The sequence below is a fragment of the Panthera uncia genome, chromosome E1, assembly GCF_023721935.1.
Source record: "Panthera uncia isolate 11264 chromosome E1, Puncia_PCG_1.0, whole genome shotgun sequence".
Taxonomy (NCBI): domain Eukaryota; kingdom Metazoa; phylum Chordata; class Mammalia; order Carnivora; family Felidae; genus Panthera; species Panthera uncia.
Window position 1 is genome coordinate 17,115,799 of NC_064814.1, and position 20,153 is coordinate 17,135,951.

Sequence of the window (20,153 nt, forward strand, 5' to 3'; positions counted from 1 at the left end):
CTATTTTTCAAAAAGGGGCTCTTTCACACATGAAAAAATGCTCAACATCACTCATCATCAGGGAAATGCAAATCAAAACCACAATGAGATACCACCTCATTCCCGTCAGAATGGCTAACATTAACGACTCAGGCAACGACAGATGTTGGCGAGGATGTGGATAAACAGGAACCCTTTTGCACTGCTGATAGGAATGCAAACAGGTACAGCCACTCTGGAGAACAGTATGGAGTTTCCTCAAAAAACTAAAAATAGAACTACCCTACGACCCAGCAATTGCACTACTAGGCATTGATCCACGGGATACAGGTGTGCTGTTTCGAAGGGACACATGCACCCCCATGTTTATAGCAGCACTATCAACAATAGCCAAAGCATAGAAAGAGCCCAAATGTCCATCGACAGATAAATGGATAAAAATGTGTTATATATATACAATGGAATATTACTCGGCGATCAAAAAGAACAAAATCTCACCATTTGCAACAACGAGGATGGAACTAGAGTGTATTATGCTAAGCAAAATTAGTCAGAGAAAGACAAATATCACATGACTTCACTCATACGTGGAATTTAAGATACAAAACAGATGAACACGAGGGAAGGGAAGCAAAAATAATATAAAAACAGGGAGGAGGACAAAACATAAGAGACTCTTAAATATAGAGAACAAACGGAGGGTTGCTGGAGGGGTTGTGGGTGGGGGGATGGCTAAATGGGCAAGGAGCATTAAGGAGGACACTTGTTGGGATGAGCATTGGGTGTTATGTGTAGGGGATGAATCACTGGATTTTACTCCTGAAATCATTATTGCACTATATGCTAACTAACTTGGATGTAAACTATTAAAAAAAAAAAAAAAAAGCGGCTCTTTCAACTCCACCCTGGGAACAGGTTCACAGACCTGTTTCATAAAGGAACCAAGGCCCATCTCCTGCATCGCTTTTAAAACCACACATTCAGAGAGCAGAGATCTAGAACCTGCCACCATCCCCATTTCTCTAATGCTCTGCTTGGCAGACGCCAGTGGTCTTCTCTCCCTTTGAATTCAGGAGGCCAGTGCTGTATGAGTACAGGTAAGAGAAAAGCAGACTTGCTGCCAGATGCTTCCCAAGCAGTAAACATCAGGTTTCAAATCTTGTCAAAGATGGGCCACCTTGGTGTTTCCACTGCAGTGGGGAAATAAAAAAAAACACTCTCACTAATCTGTACTTTTTGGTAATTATTTTTTATCTTCCTAAAAGACCACCCTTTTCAATCATTTTTTTTTTTTTTTTTTTTTTTTTTTTTTTTTTTTTTTACACAGTATCAGGGATTTCTTTAAAAAGAGCAACTTCATTAGGAGATGACCGGGTCAATACTGACTCCCTGCCTACATTTCCTGATAAAACCTCATGCGTTCCTTCACTCATTTATCCATCCACCCACCGACCGATCGATTCATCCAATAAATACTCTTATCATGTGCCCAATACGTGCCAGGTGCTGAGGACATACTGATGAACAAAATGGATATGGCCTGTGCATTCATGAAGCTCACGGTGTACTGGAGAAGACGGACAATAAACATACACGTAACTAGGATACTTGTGAGTAGTACGAAAGGGAGGCAGAGAAGGCCAACTGTGCCTGCAGACTTCAGGCACCCCTTTCTGTAGTGTATAGCTGTTGCTGGGAAGAATCTGCCCAGGCCAAGTCCGAGATTCCCAAGGACCCCTGCTACTTTGGAGGACCCATATGACTAGCTCACAGTGGAACGTGAAGAGAAGTTATGTATGTCACTTCTGGGTACAGGCCTTATAAGTAGGTATGCCTTCTCTTCCTTTCTCTTTCTCCTTCTGCCAGCTAGATGCAAGGAACTCTAATACCCCAGGCAGGGGTCAACAAACTGAGCCCGAGGCCTGTTTCTTTAAACTTTTATTGGAACACAGCCACACCCATTTATTTGCACATTGCAGCTGTTTTCCTGCTACCATAAGGAGTTGAGTGATTGTAACAGAAACTGTATGACCCACAAGCCTAAAATATTTATTATCTGGCCTTTTAAGAAAAAGTGTGCTGAGTCACAATATGGAAGGAACTTGACCCCATGAATCAACGTGTGGGATGGGCACCCATTCTATACTGGAGTGTTATGCAGGCAAGAAACAAACTTCTAATTTGTTACAATAGCTAGTGTTATCCTACCCTTTACGCAAAGTAAAGCACAATGTCCAATGACAGAATGTAACAGAAAATAGATGCTCAAAGTCAGGCTCCACTATACTTCCTTTTCTTATTGCAACATTTGGGTCCTAAATTTAATGTCAACACTGCTTAAATGTTTTAAAGTGTCATATTTTTAAAATGGTTTTCAAGAATATGATCTCCGACTCAGTAAAATTAATTAAGCCCGAAGAACTTTTGCATTTGAAATCTTTGGCTTACAATATACAACCTACCCTTGTAATCTGTAGTAGTGTCCCTTTTTTAAAATAAAGAATGTATTTAGCCAGGTTTCTAAAAACAGCCCTACATACCAAACAAAAGACCTCAGGCTAAAATGTACTTTTCCTCAACAGTAATTAAGGCATCCCTAACAAGGCTAAGAATGAAAAAGAACTACCACAACAATCAGAGTTCAAACATTAATCAGGAAGAATACTCATAAAATAGCATAAGATAATTTGCTTGGGTTATAGGTCCATGACAGCATTTAAGGTCGTGTTCTCTTACCACAAAGATTCAAATATATTTATCTCAGCAGCAAGGGCAAAACGCCCTCCTTAAAAGAAATAATTAGTTCTTGGCTCCCCCACTCACAAGCTGTGCAACCACGAGCAAGGAACTTTAACCTTTCGGTGCCTCCACTCCTCATGAGCACTCCCTAACTAAAAAAGGTTGTAATGAGGACTAAATGAGAGAATGCACCCAACACCTAGCCCGATACAGGTGTTCAACACCCCAGTGTTGCCTTTCCTCTTTCCATGATTGGATCAAAGAAACCAGACTGTGCCATCATATTAAAATCCTATTCCACTGGCATCCTCTGTGTAGTAAGTAAACTCTTACCATATAGCAGTGATGGGACTCAACACTGAAGATGGAATGCATTAAAATTAAAACTTCCCAAAATAATAAAGTGCTCACACCAGTTTAAACTGAATGTCATGATTGTTAGGCACTGGAGTTAAATGTCAGTACCATTTTTCCTTGCTGAATACTAACTTACTTAGAGGACACGTAATTCAGGTCGTCACAGTATCACCCTATCAGAAGCAGAGCAGCCATAACGAGTCACTTTTGTTCTACTTCATATACCAAGCTTAAGTGTGCCACATCCTCAAGACTCAGCACAAGCTTCTCTTAAAAAAAGAAAGTCACATGACATACTGCCGTGGGGTAAGAAAGAAAAAAGATCAGGGGTGCCAGGGTGGCTCAGTCGGTTAAGCGTCCGACTTCGGCTCAGGTCATGATCTTACAGTTCATGGGATCGAGGCCCTGTCGGGCTCTGTGCTGGCAGCTCAGAGCCCGGAGCCTACTTCAGATTCTGTGTCTCCCTCTCTCTCTGCCCCTCCTCCGCTCACATTCTCTCTCTCAAAAATAAATAAACATAAACAAAATTTAATTAAAAAAAAAAAAGAAAAAAGGTCAGACTGCAAAATACATGATTTCATTAAATCAAAACAAAAAGAGTATGCGAGTATGTATACACTCACACATGCAGGAATTTAAAGAAGGAACAAAACGAAGATATATATCAAAATCATTAGTTCCTTTCACTAGTGTGATAAAAAAACTTTTTTTCTTTCGGTTTCCTCTGTTTTTAAAACACTGACCATGTATTTCTTTTTAATAAGGTAAAAAGTTCATGAAACTAGAAAACAAACAGTATTTTGGACCCTTAGGATTTTTCCCCTGGATTTTTTTGCTTTTTGGGTTTTGTTTTTTGTTTTTTGGTGGGTTTTTTTTTTTGCAATAAAAAGAGATGATGCCATTTTTTGAACATTCTTATTTAAACAAAGAGGAGGAAAAAACCTTTTAACAGAGAAATGAAACCAGCTTTGAATACAAAAAAAAAAAAATACAAAAAACAAAACGAAACAAAATAAAACAGAAAACGAGTTGTGAGGAGTTGGAGGAATTAAAACTCTTGTCTCTGCTGGTAGGAATGTAAAATGGTGCAGCCACTGTGGAAAACAGTATGGCAGTTCCCCCCAAAATTAAAAATAGAATTACCGTAGGAGCCAGCGCTCCCACTTTGGGGTATATATCCAAAAGAGTTGAAAACAAGATCTCAAAAAGCTATCTATAACATCCATGTCCGTAGCAGCATTATTCAGTATAACTAAAATGTGGAAGCAACCCACGTGCCCATTGACGGATGAATGGATAAGGAAAAAGTAGTATATACGTATAATGGAATATTACTCGGCCTTGAAAGGAAAGGAAATTCAGACTAATTCTGATTATGCTAAGTAAAACAAGCCAGGCACAAAAAGACAACCTCCGTCTGATTCTTATATGAGGTAGTCGGGAGTATTCAAAATTGAAAGACAGAGTGGAACTATGGTTGCAGGCTCTGGAGGCAGAAGAATGAGGAGCTACTGTTTAAGGGATAGAGTTTCTGTGGTACAAGATAAAAAGAGTTCCAGGGATGGACTGCGGTGATGGCTGCATAACAATGTGAATATATTTAATGCCACTGAACTGTATATTTAGAAATGGTTCAGATGGTGGGGCGCCTGGGTGGCTCAGTTGGTTAAGCATCTGACTCTTGACTTCAGCTCAGGTCATGATCTTGTGGTTCGTGAGTTCGAGCCCCGCGCTGGGCTCCACACTGTCAGTGTGAAGCCTGCTTGGAAGTCTCTCTCTCTCTCTCTCTCTCTCTCTCTCTCTCTCTCTCTCTGCCCCTCTCCTGCTCTGTCTCTCAAAATAAATAAATTAAAAAAAAAATGTTCGGATGATAAGTTGTATGTTATTTGTATTTTACCACAATTAAAAAAGCATATATATATGTATATATATATACATACACAAAACATGTATATGTGCCTATGACTTACAAACTATAGAAGCTACAACTGTATATATATATTTCCAAATATTTTGAAACATACACAAAACCCTGGTTTGTTTGTTTTAATTTTTTTTAATGTATATTTACTTTTGAGACAGAGAGAGACAGAGCATGAGCAGGGAAGGGGCAGAGAGAGAGGGAGACACAGAATGTGAAGCAGGCTCCAGGCTCTGAGCTGTCAGCACAGAGCCCCACACGGGGCTTGAACTCACGAACCGTGAGATCATGACCTGAGCCGAAGTCGGGCGCTTAACCGACTGAGCCACCCAGGCGCCCCAAAACCCTGAAGTTTTTAAAATATGTACAAATAAATACAAATGGAAGTGCTAATATTTTCTTCCTGCACCCTAACGGATCTTCCCAGCCCCCCTAAGGAGGCCCGAACCCTGAGACTGTCACGTACCGGAAGGTGATGTCTCTCTCTCTCTCTCTCCAGCCCACACCTCACTGTGCACACAGGAAAGAGCAGTACCATCAGTAACCACCCCCGACACCAGTTTGCCTTCTCTTCCTCCTGTCCTTCTCTGGCTTTCCACGAGTGCTGAACCCTTCTCCAGGGCCCCAAGCACATGCAATCCTAACAGACTCAGCGAGTAGCAAATCCCTGGAAAGTTTAGAGAGAGACTGAAATCCGAACCGCATGTAAATGCTACTCACTGGCACCGTGGAGGATCCTTGAAAAACTCCTCAGTCAACTGGTAAAACTTGAATTAGAATGAGGTTTACCAGAGAAGTCTCCTGGGTGCCCCTGGAGCGAGGAGAATCCAAAGCCTTAAAAACACGGCTTATGTGAAAACCATGACCGTCAACTAAGACCATTAAGTTGGATCTAAAATCAGGCTGTTTGGGGGAGAACGGTGGGGGGCGCTAGCGGGCTGCTGCAGAGGGACTTACCTTCAGTATTTCCGGTTCTTTGATATCCAGGGACCTCGTGTTCCAGTGTTGTAGGCTTTTATGTAATCTGTGATATTTATGAGCACTTGGTGGTGTAAAAAACCAGATCATGCACACCGCAGTCATGAACCCAAGGCCAATTCCCAGAAAGAGTCCGCTCACGTAATGGGGGAGGGGGAGGATGAGGTACCCATAGACACACATGATAAAGAAGCCCAGCGTCTTCACCGGCAGCTCCGGGTGCTGCACGGCCGAGTGGGCCTCGTCCTCACTGTCCAGAGTCGGACCGTCATCCGCCGGCACCTCGGGCCCGGCAGGGAGATCTGGGCGCTTGTCCGGCGCGCTCTCCACCTCCGCTTCCAAATCAAAGTCCTCGGTGTACAGTTCGCAAAACTCCTCATCCTCTTTGCTCACCAAGGCAGACAAGGAACATTTCTCAAGAACCAGGGAGCTTGTCTTCAGGCCTAAATCCTTCAGACCCCCGCCCTGGGCACTCTTCGGTTCCGCCTCTCTTGAGGGCGGCTCATCGGAGGACCTGGGGGGGTCACTTCCGGGGCCGCTGGGGTCACTCCCATAGGGGTCCCCCTCGGAGTCACACTCCTCTTCCTTGATGCTGTAGTTGTTATTGCTTTCCAAGTGACCGTTCAAGCTGGACAGATTGGAGAGTTCTGAAGCACTTGAAGATAAGGCTTTGGGCCTATGGCTGCCACTTTCCTCCCCTATAATTTTACTAAGGAGCTGAAAAGGCTCATAGATGACTTCTGAAAGGCGACGCTTAGTGTCTTCGATTTTAGCCTCCATCTCGGGCACTTTAAAAAAGGAGCGCGTATCGGAGGGAGAAGTCAGTGGGGAAGAAGGCGCCGTTTTGGAATCTCCACCTGTGCTCCGTGGCTGTGTGAACTGCTTGAACAGGTGTAAATTGAGCTTGGAGTCCGGTGGTTTATAGGACACGGTATCCGACTCCTGCCTGGAGGTGTCTGTGGACAGAGACTTGACTAATGTCTTCATCAAGTGCCTGTGCCTCGAGGGGTGTGGGGACTCTTTTGGCTCCACCTCGGTCGACAGGGACTTCACAAGGCTCATGAAGGGTTTTGCACTGGAGAGGGTGGAGGCTGAGGCACTGGACGACAGGATAGGAGACTTGGAAGGAGAGGACAATGGGGAGGAAGAACTGGTTTTCTGCTCAGAAAGGGATGACACACTGGGAGAGCTAGCTAAGGGCCCGGACGAAGATGACCCTGGGGACAGAGCCAATGGCACTGTACTTAATACTTGCACTGCCGGAGGAGGGGACTCCAACAGCTTTACAGTGTTCTCGGAGACGGGCAAAATGGCAGGGGACACGGACAGTCCATCTGCCAGGATGGACTGAGCAGCAGGGCCAGTGGAGTCATAGCCACCCTGGGTTTCAAAATAGAGGTCTTCCTTGGCCTCGAGCCCCGTTACAATGCTTCTTTGGTCGTCCAGCCCCTCCTCGAGGTACTCCCTGAACTCCTCCTCTTCTTCCTCCTCCTCCTCCCCGGATGCCGAGAAGTGAATGGCGATAGTGTCTCGGGACACGGACCTCTGCACGTGCACTCTGGGGGCTGATGGTTTTGGCATGTCAATGGTTTTCTCGGCATGGCGACCATTCAGACTTGTCATTGCCGGCTTCATGAGGGCTCAGGCTCTGCAAAAACAGCAAGAAAACCAGAAGTCAGAAAGTCACTTCTCCACAGGAGAGACTGTCATGTGCACACTGGAGCACAGATGTCGCTCACTTCCAAATGGTGATTATGCCTTGACTTGGCAGATGGCCACTGTTTCTCACTTGAGCAGGTCTGATGGTTTAATTTTCACCAGATAAATCCCAGTTAGGCATTCTCGTTTATGAGCAAACTCCAAACTGGTATTATAAATGCCATACAGTCCGTCTCACTTTCGCAACATCTGAGTAATCGTTTCCTCCCTCTTAACTGGCTCACTTCAATCAGCAATTCTAGATTTCAACACTTAAAATACCTGTACAATAGAGGTTACCAGCATCACTTTCGAAGTCCAACGAGATAAAATGCGGCATCCTGGTGATTTTGAGGATCTTGGAGCAAAAATTTCACCAGTGTTTTCTAGCTATAAAAAGTCAACCCAGGAGGATTATTGCTTCCATTGCAATTTTCTCAGCCATCCTAACAATTATTTGGTTTGCCTCTCCCACCAAGACTCATACTATCTTGCCACTGCAAAGAAGCAGCAAAGTCTCCAAGGGCAGCAAGGGAAATCTGTCAATGAATTGCTATGACCTGTTGGCTTCTTTATTCCCCAAATGGCAGAGTATTTAGGCAGCCATGAAGACATGGGCATATGCTGGGGCTTCAGGATAAAGGAAACACATTTTAAACTGAATCCACGATTCAGAGGGCAGGAAAATTAAGGATCAATGCCGTAACCCACCACCAACCAAGAACTCGAAGGGCTACGGTCAGAGACGTGGAAGCTATGCTTTCTGCTCTTCTGGAGCTTAGCAGCCAGCTGGGGAGAAGACAGACACCTGGGCAGCGGAACTAAAGTCACCAAGCCAACTCTGTGACATCTGGTACATTACTTCTCTCCCCATTGACTAATGGGCACCACACATCATAACAGACCCTACAAAATGGAAATTAGCACCACAATCTGGAAAGAAACCCTGTCAAAGGAGCAAGAACACACTTGAGGAATGAATTTCAGGTGTTCTGAGGAGGCTGAGACCATTGTAGGAAGCAGGACACCGCGCTCAGTGTTTTAAACTGATGGGTCAGGGGCACTTGGCTGGCTCAGTCGGCAGAGCTATGCAACTCAATCTCAGGACCATGAGTTCAACCCCATGTTGGGTGTGGAGCATACTAAATTAAAAAAAAAAAAAAAAACCATTAAAAAAATAAAATAATAAGCGGATGGGCAGGTTGTGACAGAAAGGGCATGATTAGAAAGAGGGGAAAAGGTGTGAAGATGAGCATGGGCATGGTTGTCCTGCCACACGGGTCTGTCCTTTACCTCCAAGGGTGTGGGTGGGGTGGGGTGCTGGGGAGCACTGGGAGACCACCGGTACAAGAGCAGCATCATGGGAAGTGGAAGAGCGGCCCCGGGAGCTGCCAAATAGGGCTTCTGGTACTTTCTCCTTTTCCAGTTGATTCTGTGGGACCCCGAACAAGCCTAAACTTCTCTGGTTCTCAGAATTGTCATCTGTAAAATGGAGAATCAAGAGTTCTTTCCAAATCTAAAATCCTACATGTTTATGACGATTGTATACCACCCAACGTAATACACTCAAACAAGTCATCTACCATCAACGATCAACATTACATTGCTTGCTTGTTTCTTCAATTTGAAGAGCTCCCATATTGAAGTCTTCTGCCAAATATTAATTTCCAAAATGCTGGCAACTGATACTACTAACAGGAGAAAAGGCAAACCCATGGTGGGAGGGGGGCAGGCAACAGTGATCCTGGGTCCCTAGAACAGAAGATATCCCAACAATGACAAAAATTACCATTTAAGGGCCCAGTCACAACATGGACACATCTGAAACTCCCCTTTTTTAGTATGAATACTTAAGACAAATTACTTTCACTGAAACTTTCCAACAGAGCTTTGCCCCTGCTCATCCATGACCCTCAGACTCTCCTATCACCAGTGCATTCAGGAAAAGGAGTTTAAATCCAAGAGCTGAGGGCAAGTTAGAAAGACAAAGCCTCCGGTCTAGGACCATCTTCCCGGTTATCTTTGAGCCAACAGGTTTGTAAGCGTAGTAAGAAAAATACCAAGTGCAACACATATTTTTCATTTGTCACCTAGTTTTATAAGGGCAATTTAAAAAGAAAATGATAGAGGTAATTTAAAAAGAAAAGGTTGATAGTTGATAATTCTCAGTAGGCTGAAAAATGAGTTTCATTTAAACTGCCTTAATAACATCAAGGACCACGTGTAGGGCTCTGCTGTTCTGAGGCTGCCTGATGGCATGGTGGCTGCAAGTTAAAATGACTGCGGGCACAGGTGCAAATACAGAGCACGATGTGGGGGCTGGACAGTGTGAGCTGGTCTTCTGGGGAGCAAGGCGAGAGTGGAGAGGCCTGTCCGTAGTTGAGGGTGGGAAGGCCTAGGAATCGGCAGGCAAAGTCAGGTCCAGGAAGGGGCCCACGGGAGAAAACAGTAGTGTATCCAGGAGCCTATGGCACAGTGAGCAGGCACCTGCCCAGGAAGGAGCACCATCAGGGGCCTGCACGCCCACCTCTCCACAGAGTCAGGCCCTGACTTGCCAGTTGAAGGGACCTCTGCTAATCTCTGATCAGACTGTCTCAAGGCCTGTGTCAGCCAGCAGGGCCCACGGGGGACTCCGTGGAGAGCTGGATGCCAGAGAGCCAGCTAAGGGCAGGCAGTCTGGCTCATCATCTAATGTCTCTCTCCTGGGCTCAGGTAAGTAGCCTGAGAGATCCAGAGTAAACTCCCCCAAATCCACCCTGACCATTTATTTCACTGGTGTGCTTTTTGTGTTTGTTTGCTTTTACAAATACATGCCACGTGAGGCCAGAGCAGCACTGCTACTGCTTAAATACAAGAAAATCTCAGGGCTCTGTTCACTCGTCTGCAAAATGAGGGGATGAGACTAAAGAAAAGCTGCTTCTAGGACCAAAATTGCTGGATAATTGAGTGTCCTGGAACCAGAGTGGATACTATGGGTTCCAGACAACCCACCAAGTGGTCACTCCCTCCTCCTGGGGACTACTGCAAGCCTCCTCCTCTCTGTCCTCCCATTGGCTGGCTGCTGGGGCCAGCAAAACTGACCCTCCCACAATCACAGCCCCGCAGGACAGCCAAGGTCAAGAGAAAAAAGCACCTGACTGTTGCCCAGGAAGATTATGTGGTTTGTTCAAGGCCGCAGCACTGACTAAAGGAGGGGGAGGGACAGTTAGACATGGGCTTTTGACACTGATGTCCTGATGCCTTTTTCACCACAGCAAGCTGCTTCCTCTAGCACATCACGCACATTCTTTATGACTGCTTTGTCCTAGCACCCGCCGTCTGTGCTCCTCCACGGACAGCTCTCCCAGGAACTAAGGGCTCAGTTCTCAACAACCAGCCTGTGACCAGCTGCATGGAGAAATGGAGAGTCGTCTCATTGTCTATCCGACAACCTAGTATCCTAAAAAAGTACCTAGCTCACTAGCGCCTGCCCTCCACCACCCAAACTCAATTATAACTGGGCTTCAAAAAAGGAGACAACCTTATCAAGCCCTTGGGAACTGAAATGCCCGAAAAGGAAATTTCCTTCCCAACAGGTCTCCTTCTTCCAAAGCCACCAGCAGATCACAGGACCCCGGGCTTTGACCCTGACTCCAGAGTCCTCAGAGGGGGAGGGCCTATATCTTACATTGCCATATAGGATTTCCTGCCAGAGATTCACTTAAGCAAAAGTCTGATTTGGTCATGAGCAAAGTGTGGCTGAAGATTTACTGTGTCCAGCCCCAGAATGGATGGGAATGTTAGAGACAACACTGAAAAACTGAGGCCGGAGGTCCGGTGTCTGGGAGGGCAAGCTGTATTATCAGGCTCACCATTCTGCTGAAAACTAACACTGAATTCAATATGAAAAAGAAAGGGAAAAAAAAAAAAACCCAAAAACTTCTGAAAAGCACTGAAATTTTAACAACTGGGAAAGGAATAACCAGGCCGAGACTACGGAAAATGGGAACCCGGAGAAGAGCTCTGGAGAAGCCATTCTTGCCCTCAAAACACTGGATGATTCTGACAAATGGGAACTATTTATTTCCTTATTTTTTTTTTAAATGTTTATTTTTGAGAGAGTGAGAGAGAGAGAGAGAGAGAGAGAGAAAGAAGTGTGAGTGGGGGAGGGGCAGAGAGAGGGGGAGACACAGAATCTGAAGCAGGCCCCAGGCTCTGAGCTGTCAGCACAGAGCTGGAGGCGGAGCTTGAACTCATGAACCGTGAGATCATGACCTGAGCCGAAGTTGGTCGCCCAACCGACGGAGCCACCCAGGCACCCAGGAACTTGAATTTTAGTGCTCTTTTGAGCAGAAATCAAAGTTCAGGGCTGGCTGAGATACAGCACTAGCTGAAGACCCTTCCACAATGAGCTGCTCCAGAGGGCCACACGTGCTCAGCAGTGGGTGAACAAGGAGAAAACCGGCCCTCTTCGAGTTGAGAGCTTTGAGAACATAACGCTAAGTGAAGTACGCTGGTCACAAAAAGCCAAATGCTGTGTGAGTCCACTTATTTGAGCTTTCTCAAGTAGTCAGCTTCATATAAACACAGAGTAGAAGGCAGTTACCGGGGGTTGGGGAAGGGGAAACGAGGAGATGTCTCACGGGCACAGACTTTCAGTTTTGTATGATGAAGAAGTTTTGGAGACTGGTTGGAAAACAATGTGGATCTACGTAACACTACTGAATTGTACACCTAAAGAGTTAAGATGGTAAATTTAGTGCTATGTATATTTAACCATAAATTGGAAATAAAAAATATTTTGAAAAATATTCATTCAAAACTTCACAACGATGTGATATTAACACTGTGAACTACTTATCATGCCAACGAAAACAATTCTATTCAAAAAGCTCACACTGCTCTTTAGTATTTACCATACGGTTACATTTTTAGGTAACAAGTGCAATTGTATTTATGCTCCCATACTTTGTGGGGGTCAAAAAAACTTTAGAGCCCAATGGCCCCTGCACCTTACCCACGTATGTTTCAGGGAAAAAGGATATTTGAAACTCTTTTGCTGATGGGTCTTTCCTAAGGTCTTGACTGCCATTCTCCATTAAAGTTACTATGCCTTGTAAAGATGGTCACTGCTCTCATTAAGACTGAGAAAGCTTCAAAGAAGGGCTTCTCTCCCTAGCATTTATGCAGGATTCTATCCTATCCAGTCTAAAAACAAGGAATAAATCAATGGCTCTCATCTAACCTGAGCTTATAAAAAACAAAGACCTTAAACAGGAAGGTAGTAGTCAACTGCCCTATCATGAAGTCTGTGAGGCTCTCAAACTTAGTACAGTTAGAGTTAGAATATGAAACATCCATGAAATTTATTTTACTTCTAGTCACTCAAAAAGGTCATTGTCGTTAATTAGGCCATGAAAAGCCAATCAATGATAAATCAGACTATATAATGAAAGATGAACAACTATTTCAAGACTCAATTTTGGCATTTATTAACTCAAATATAATAACCTCCCTGAATTCTGATGTTTTTTTTTTTTTTTTTTTTTTTTGCGGGGGGAGGGGGCTAATATTCTAATAAAAACTGCCCTTCCTACCTCCATCTGTATTTGAAACAATTCAATCCTGGGATTTTATAGAGTCATAAAAAGAGAAAATAGTTCCTTCCAGGCTGCTCACTTATCAGAAACCCATCCCACTTGGTCCTCCCACATTAAAACAAATAGTGATGTGGCCATTATGATCAACATTATTATTACTTTCTAATTCATATACTAGATTAGAAGGAGTGCAGGAGGAAGGAAAAAGTCAGAGGGGGAAGCAAGGAGGGAAGAGAGTGATTTTGACTGCGAATGGAACTGGCTTCCAGATAAAGTGTGTACAGTAACACAGCAGATCTTAGGAAACAAGCCTGTTTGGAATATGCCTCATTTCTCAGGAGCATCACTAATCCTTCAAGATCATTATTAAAATGCTTTGTCTTTGTAAAATTCAGCCTGTTAGATATTTGCTGCCTCTGAACAAGCTTGCACTTGGACATATGATGTATGAATACCATCTGCTAGCATGGGTTGAGTCAGTCAATAGTTTTAATTCAAAAACTTCTCTTGGCAGGGGAATAGAAGCAAGCTGCATTGTGTTGCAGAGGATGGCTTAATACCTCTTATCTGTGCATTTTTTAATAGGATTTGGTTTTATAAAAAATCCGAAAGAGGCCTTAAGACTCCATTTTTCCACCTTGATGCTGCTGAGGAAACAGGTGAATCTAGTCAAACCCATCATAGTAGAAAGGTCTGATTTAGTCTAAAAATCTCAAGTGCATCTTAACAGCTATCCCTTGATTCATTTAAATTCAATGAAGCAGCTGAGAATTGCCAGCAGCCATTCTAATCTGTTAATACTCCACCTCGCAAACAAAAATCAATATTGACATTGTAGATAATGAACTAGCTCGGGCCTCAGTTTCATTTAAGAAAAGAAAAGAAAAGAAAGAGAAAAGAAAGTACTCTACTTCCAGCACAGGCAACCCTCTCAAGACACTTGGACTGACTGTTAGAAACTCAGAATGCCTTTCCCATTAGTTCTTAGATTCTGAGACCCACCCTCCAAAGTTTCTTCCAGTCTGGCAGGGTTCAGCACCACAAACAACACAACACAGGTTTCATAACTGCTAATAAACAACAGGTCCACCCTCTTGGGCCACAAGGCGTGGACCTTTTACCGGCCGCAAAGAAGGTCTAGCTGGGAAGAATGCCATATCCATGGAGGAAAAAGGTGTTCAAACGCATCGACACGATTAGAATTTTGCTTTACAGACTGCTAGATAGATCTAATAATGAAATCCAAGTTCAGTTCACAGTAACTCATTCAAAACCAGGTCACGCCTCCAGCACAACCACACAAAGTCTATGGAGGTTTACAAAGGTTAACGCCGGTGCCACCCACTGTGGGGAACTCAAGGAGACAACAGATGGACATCGTGTATGACATCTATACGAAAGCAAAAAGGCCCTAGAGTAAAATAAAAACCTAGAACAGGTATGCCCAAATCAGATGGTGCTAATTAAGTCAAGAAGTCTGGGAATATATATATATATATATATATATATATATATATATATATATATTTTTTTTTTTTTTTTTTTTTTTTTTTAAAGCAGAAAAGTTATGGCTGGGGGCGCCTGGGTGGCTCAGTCGGTTGAGTGTCTGACTTCAGCTCAGGTCATGATCTCGCGGTCTGTGAGTTCAAGCCCCACATCAGTCTCTGTGCTGACAGCTCAGAGCCTCGAGCCTGCTTTGGATTCTGTGTATCCTTCTCTCTCTGCCCCTCCCCCGCTCATGCCCTGTCTCTCTCTCTCTGTGTGTCAAAAATAAACATTAAAAAAAATTAAAAAAAAAAAAAAAAGAAAGAAAAGTTATGGCTGCGGCCTACACATGAAAAGAATATTGCAGTTATGAAGCATCAGAGCATGGAAAGGCACAGAGATGGGAACAAGAGGGTCGCTGAATGGTTGGGTTAGCTATGGCTGAGGGGCTGCACTGGGGGGTGTGGGAGGAAGGCTAATATTTGAATTAAGGGCAGGGAATCAATTATTCAAAACCTTGAAAGGCTAAGCATTTGGATTTATACTTATTTATTTTTTTGAGAGAGAGAGCGTGCATGAGCGGGGAAGAGGCAGAGAGAGAGAGGGAGGGAGAGAGAGAATCCCAAGCAGGCTCCACATTCAGCATGAAGATTAACGTGGGGCTCGATCCCATAACCCATGAGATCACAACCTGAGCTGAAACCAAGAGTTGGACGCTCAACCGACTGAGCTACCCATATGCCCCTGGGTTTGTATTTAAATCTTAGGAAACAGAACCCCTGTAGATTCTTGAGAAGTGTGAAAACTGGGAAGAGATGTTTTTGTTCAGGTGAGTGAGTGCCTGGAAGCTAGGAGGCAGGTGTTGGAAATCTGGAAGAAGGGTAAGAAAAGAGTCGTTAGTGGCTGTGTTCACCAAATAACACATTTCAAAAGCTGATGTTCATGGGGTCTAACGTTAACAACACGCAAATCTGGGAAAGAGTTATAGTGCTCCTTATTCAGTTTTTATTTTTTGCAACTATTTTAAATACTGAAATTATTTCTAAATTAAAAAAAAAAAAAACATCAAAAAGGGGCACCTGGTGGCTTAGTTGGTTAAGCGTCCAACTCTTGGTTTCGGCTCAGGTCATGATCTCACGGTTTTTGAGTTTGATCCCCACATCAGGCTCTGTGCTGACAGTGCAGAGCCTGCTTCGGACTCTCTCTCTCTCTCTGTTCCTTCAACACTTGTGCTCTCCCTCCCTCTCTCTCTCAAAATAAATAAATAAACTTTAAAAACAACAACAACAAAAGCAGCGTTCCTCACCATTATTTGGCTTTGGATCTGTTGGCAAACGTTGCTCCCTCCTACCTCCCACTGTTGTACCAGACAGAATGATCAAGGCCAGTTACAGGTAGTAACAGGAGGCAGCCTAAGTTTTACCTTCCTTGAACTTTTTAAAATTTTATTTTGAGATAATTATAGGCTCACAGTAAGTTGCAAAGGAAGTGCAAAGAGGTGCTGTGTACCTTTCACCAACCATTCCTTAAATTTTCAAGCCAAATCAATTCCAAGTGGTTAAGAAGTCAGGTTTTAGGGGTGCCTAGGTGGCTCAGTCCATGGAGCATCCGACTTTGGCTCAGGTCATGATCTTGCAGTTTGTGGGTTCAAGCCCCAAGTTAGGCTCCACGCTTACAGGGCGGAGCCTGCTTGGGATTCTCTTTTTCTCTTCCCAGCTCTCTCTCTGCCCCTCCCCCACACAAGTGTATGCTTGTGTGCTCGTGCACATACTGTCTCTCAAAATAAATAAATAAACTTAAAAAAGAAAGAAAGAAAGAAAGAAAGAAAGAAAGAAAGAAAGAAAGTAAGAAATCAGGTGTTAACCACAGACCACCAATCCATCCCTGTAAGAAAAATGCATCTACCTAAGAGTGGAACTTCCCCTTATAAGGACTTTCTGATAGTCTTTCTTAAGGTCTTAAATGGTCAAGTTTAGGAAGGTATCATCAATAGATAATTCCCAATACAGCATCAATAGATACGTAAACAGGCAATTCAACTAAAAGTTCAAATGGCCAATGAACAAACAAACGAAAAAGGCTCAGCTCACTGAAAGCAACAGATAGCTGGGAAACAAATCAGTGAAACAATTTTAGTCATCGAAAACCATCACTGAAATATAATCTGTGATGCTCTCAAAGGCACACTGAGACAAACTGATTATTGTTGCCCTAATGGTTGGAACATGATTAGTAAAAAAACTTTTCTGAAAACAATTTTGCAGTAACTATTAAGTCCCTCAATAATGTTCATTCCATACATGCACTAGGCAAAATCAGAGGTGGGTGGAGGGCGCCTGGGTGGCTCAGTTGTTTAAGCGTCAGGCTCTTGATCTGGGCTCAGGTCATGATCTCACCATCCTGAGATGGAGCCCTGTGTCTGGCTCCGCACTGGGCGTGGAGCCTGCTTAAGGTTCTCTCTCTCCCTCTGCCCCTCCCCCATGCTCTTGCACTCACTCTCTCGCTCAAAAAAAAAAAAAAAAAAATAGAGGGCAGCAGGCAGCATTAATGCCAGTCTTCTCTATATAATGGGCATATCAGTAATTTTTACTTTCTAATTTTAGACCAAATACTTCCAAAATGTGGGAAAAAAAATTACATGTAAATGCATGCCAATCTTTAAAATAAAATCACGATCTTTGGAATATAAAATTGTACTAGCCCGTCCCTCCCTCACCTTACCCATGAGAAAACTAAGGCACAGAAAAGATTCATTTTTATAAAATGAGTCACACCATATGTATACATGCGATCTGTTTTTATACACAAGACTCCACAGAGAAGTAATCTAGCACATGGGTATCAATGAGGCCTTTGGCTTCAGTTCTAATAACTTGGGAGGAGTGTGACCCTCAGGCAAATTAAAGCCTCTGTTTAAGGGTCTTAAGCCTCTGTTTCTCCATCTGTAAAATGGGAACGGTAAAAGAGTGTTCAGATTAAATAAAACAATTTATGTAAGGCACTGAGCATGGTCCCTGGTATAGAACAAGCATTCCTTAAATGTCATCTGTGCTTGTAAGTATTTCCTCACATCAACAGAGATTCTTTTACACATGATTTTAAATAGCTAGATAAAATGAATATTCTATAACAGAACCATTTCATCACATCCACATCACTTGGAATTTTTTGCTGTTACAAACAATGCTACAATACATTATGATTTTATACACAGATACACAGCCTTTGACTGCCTCTCTGATTATCTCCTCAGTAAATAGTTTTAGAAGCGGTATTAGGGGTTAAATAGCATATGTACAATTTCGAAACAAGTTTTCCAGCTCATTGTAGAAACCTTCTAAAACAGATGTATGCAGAAGAAAAGTGAAGTTTTCTCCTGCTCCCCTCGAATCAACAGTTTAGAATGTATCCTTCCTTCCACTCGTTTTATTTGCATTTATCAACACACACAAACACATAAAACTGTTTCTGTTTTTTTGTCTTAAATGAGATCATACTATACAGATTGCTTTGCAGTTTGTTTTTCACTTACTATTTCTTGGACTTCTCCCCATGCCTATCTATAGAAGTCAGCAGGTACGCACACACGCACATGCTTTTTCCACATAGTACAGATATACCATCATCCACTTACTCATTCCTTTGATAGAAATTTGAGGGTTTTTTTGAGTTTTCACTATCAGAAACAATGCTATCTTGAAAAGCCTTTCCTATAAATCTTGTATACAAGTGCAACTCTATCTGTAGGGTACATTCTTAGAGGTGGAATTGATGGCTCAAAGGAGGTGCCTGTTTACAATTTTGGAACTGTCTTGCCAATTCGCCCAATTTGCTAACGATGTATGAAGCATCCACCTTGAACTTTTGTCAAGACTGAACATCGTTTTTAATTTTTGTCCATCTGATTGATAGTAAAAAGGCATCTCAATGTTTTGATAATCACTTCAAGCTTTCCCCCCTCTATTTCCCTTCTTCTGTTAACCAGTCATGCATACTTCTTTGCTCAAGCATTTTTCCTACTCACTTTATGAGTCATGGACAGTTACCACTTTCTCTCCTGTGTGTTGCAATATTTTCCCCCATCTCTGATCTGACTTTTAACTTAATTTTTAAATATATAAAGTTTTCTATTTTGAGGTGTTGAATCTCTCAGTCTCTTAACTTTACAGTTCTGGGTTTTATACTTCCCAAGGAGGCCTTCCCCATTTCATCAGCATAAGAGCATCAGTCTCTGAAATCATTGCAGAAAATGATGACAATAGCATATACAACACACATACCGTTCTCTGTTCCTCATACAAGGATCAAACTCTTTAGAAAAATGGACTGATACGAACAATAATTTCTCTGTATTTCCTAGCCATAATAAACGGTCAAGTATTTGGATCTTTCCCCTCCAAATCATATTAGTACGCTAAGAAAACCTAGTTTATTTATTTTTTTAAATTTATTTTATTTTATGTTTTTTACTTTTTAAAATTTACATTCAAATTAGTTAGCATGTAGTGCAAAAATGATTTTAGGTGTAGATTCCTTATAGAAAACCTAGTTTATATATCTGAATCCATTCGTATCTACTGATTGCTTAGCTTTTCCACTCTCTGAGAAAGGAAGTAATGGGTGGAGGTAAGTGAATGTGACTTGAATGAAGGTTTCACAGAGGCATATGTGAGCTGGCCCTGGTAGACTTGACGGGCTAACCACAGAGACTCAGGGATTGAGAGTACATTCTAAGTGAGGGACAGAAGATCAGGAAAGGGAAGGAGGCAAGAAACCCAAGACCATGATGAAGATCTTCAAAGTCACAAGGTACTGCATTCCTGGCAGAGGCATGGTCCTGGATGGCCAACTGGCCACACTGAGGTTCCTTCTAAAGAGGCCAACTTGCCTGCAGGCCCCATCAGATAACATTCCCCCATCCTACTCAACCACCATTGTGGATGTGACAGAGAAGGTCTTGAGCTGAAGGCAGCCTAGTGATAGACCAAGTCCAAAAGTTCCACCCAAGTGTGAGATTCTGATAACTGTTCAGTTGGTAGAAGCATCAGCCACTGAAAATTCATACCTAGTGAAGCCATGAGGCAGCAGGGTCAGGAGCTCGGAGGGAGACCATGCCACTCAAATGACAGTGATGGAGCTCACCCACTTCACCTCCCTGGGCCTTGGGTTTTTTCACTGTAAACTGAGGGGACCCTCCTGGTCTTCAAGGAATTTTCCAGAAAGCTCTAAATTCTCTATGTCTATGGTTCTATGATTCAATATTCATGGAACAGAACCTAGAGTCTTATTTTCTCATTTCGCCAAGAGAAATTCTTGGCAATTGCTCAAGTCAAGTACAGGAAACCAGAATACACTTGAACTGATGGATGTGTCTAAGGCAATTAAGTCAAAATATTTTTCTAATAATATTGAAACAG

At 43.0% G+C, this 20,153-nt stretch overlaps 1 protein-coding gene across 4 annotated transcripts in view; it reads right to left on the reverse strand.

Annotated features, from left to right (window-relative positions):
• The window catches only part of TEX2 (testis expressed 2), a 105,306-nt gene that overhangs the window by 54,213 nt on the left and 30,940 nt on the right, over positions 1-20,153 (reverse strand). For 2 of the 4 annotated variants that reach the window (XM_049637640.1, XM_049637643.1), the window contains exon 2: positions 5,954-7,622. In XM_049637640.1, coding sequence (XP_049493597.1) covers positions 5,954-7,609 — 1,656 coding nt within the window. In that variant the 5' untranslated portion in view covers positions 7,610-7,622. Of the gene's footprint in view, positions 1-5,953; positions 7,623-8,965; positions 9,155-19,801; positions 19,967-20,153 lie in introns of those variants that run through there. The other 2 variants (XM_049637642.1, XM_049637641.1) reach the window with 2 other exon arrangements.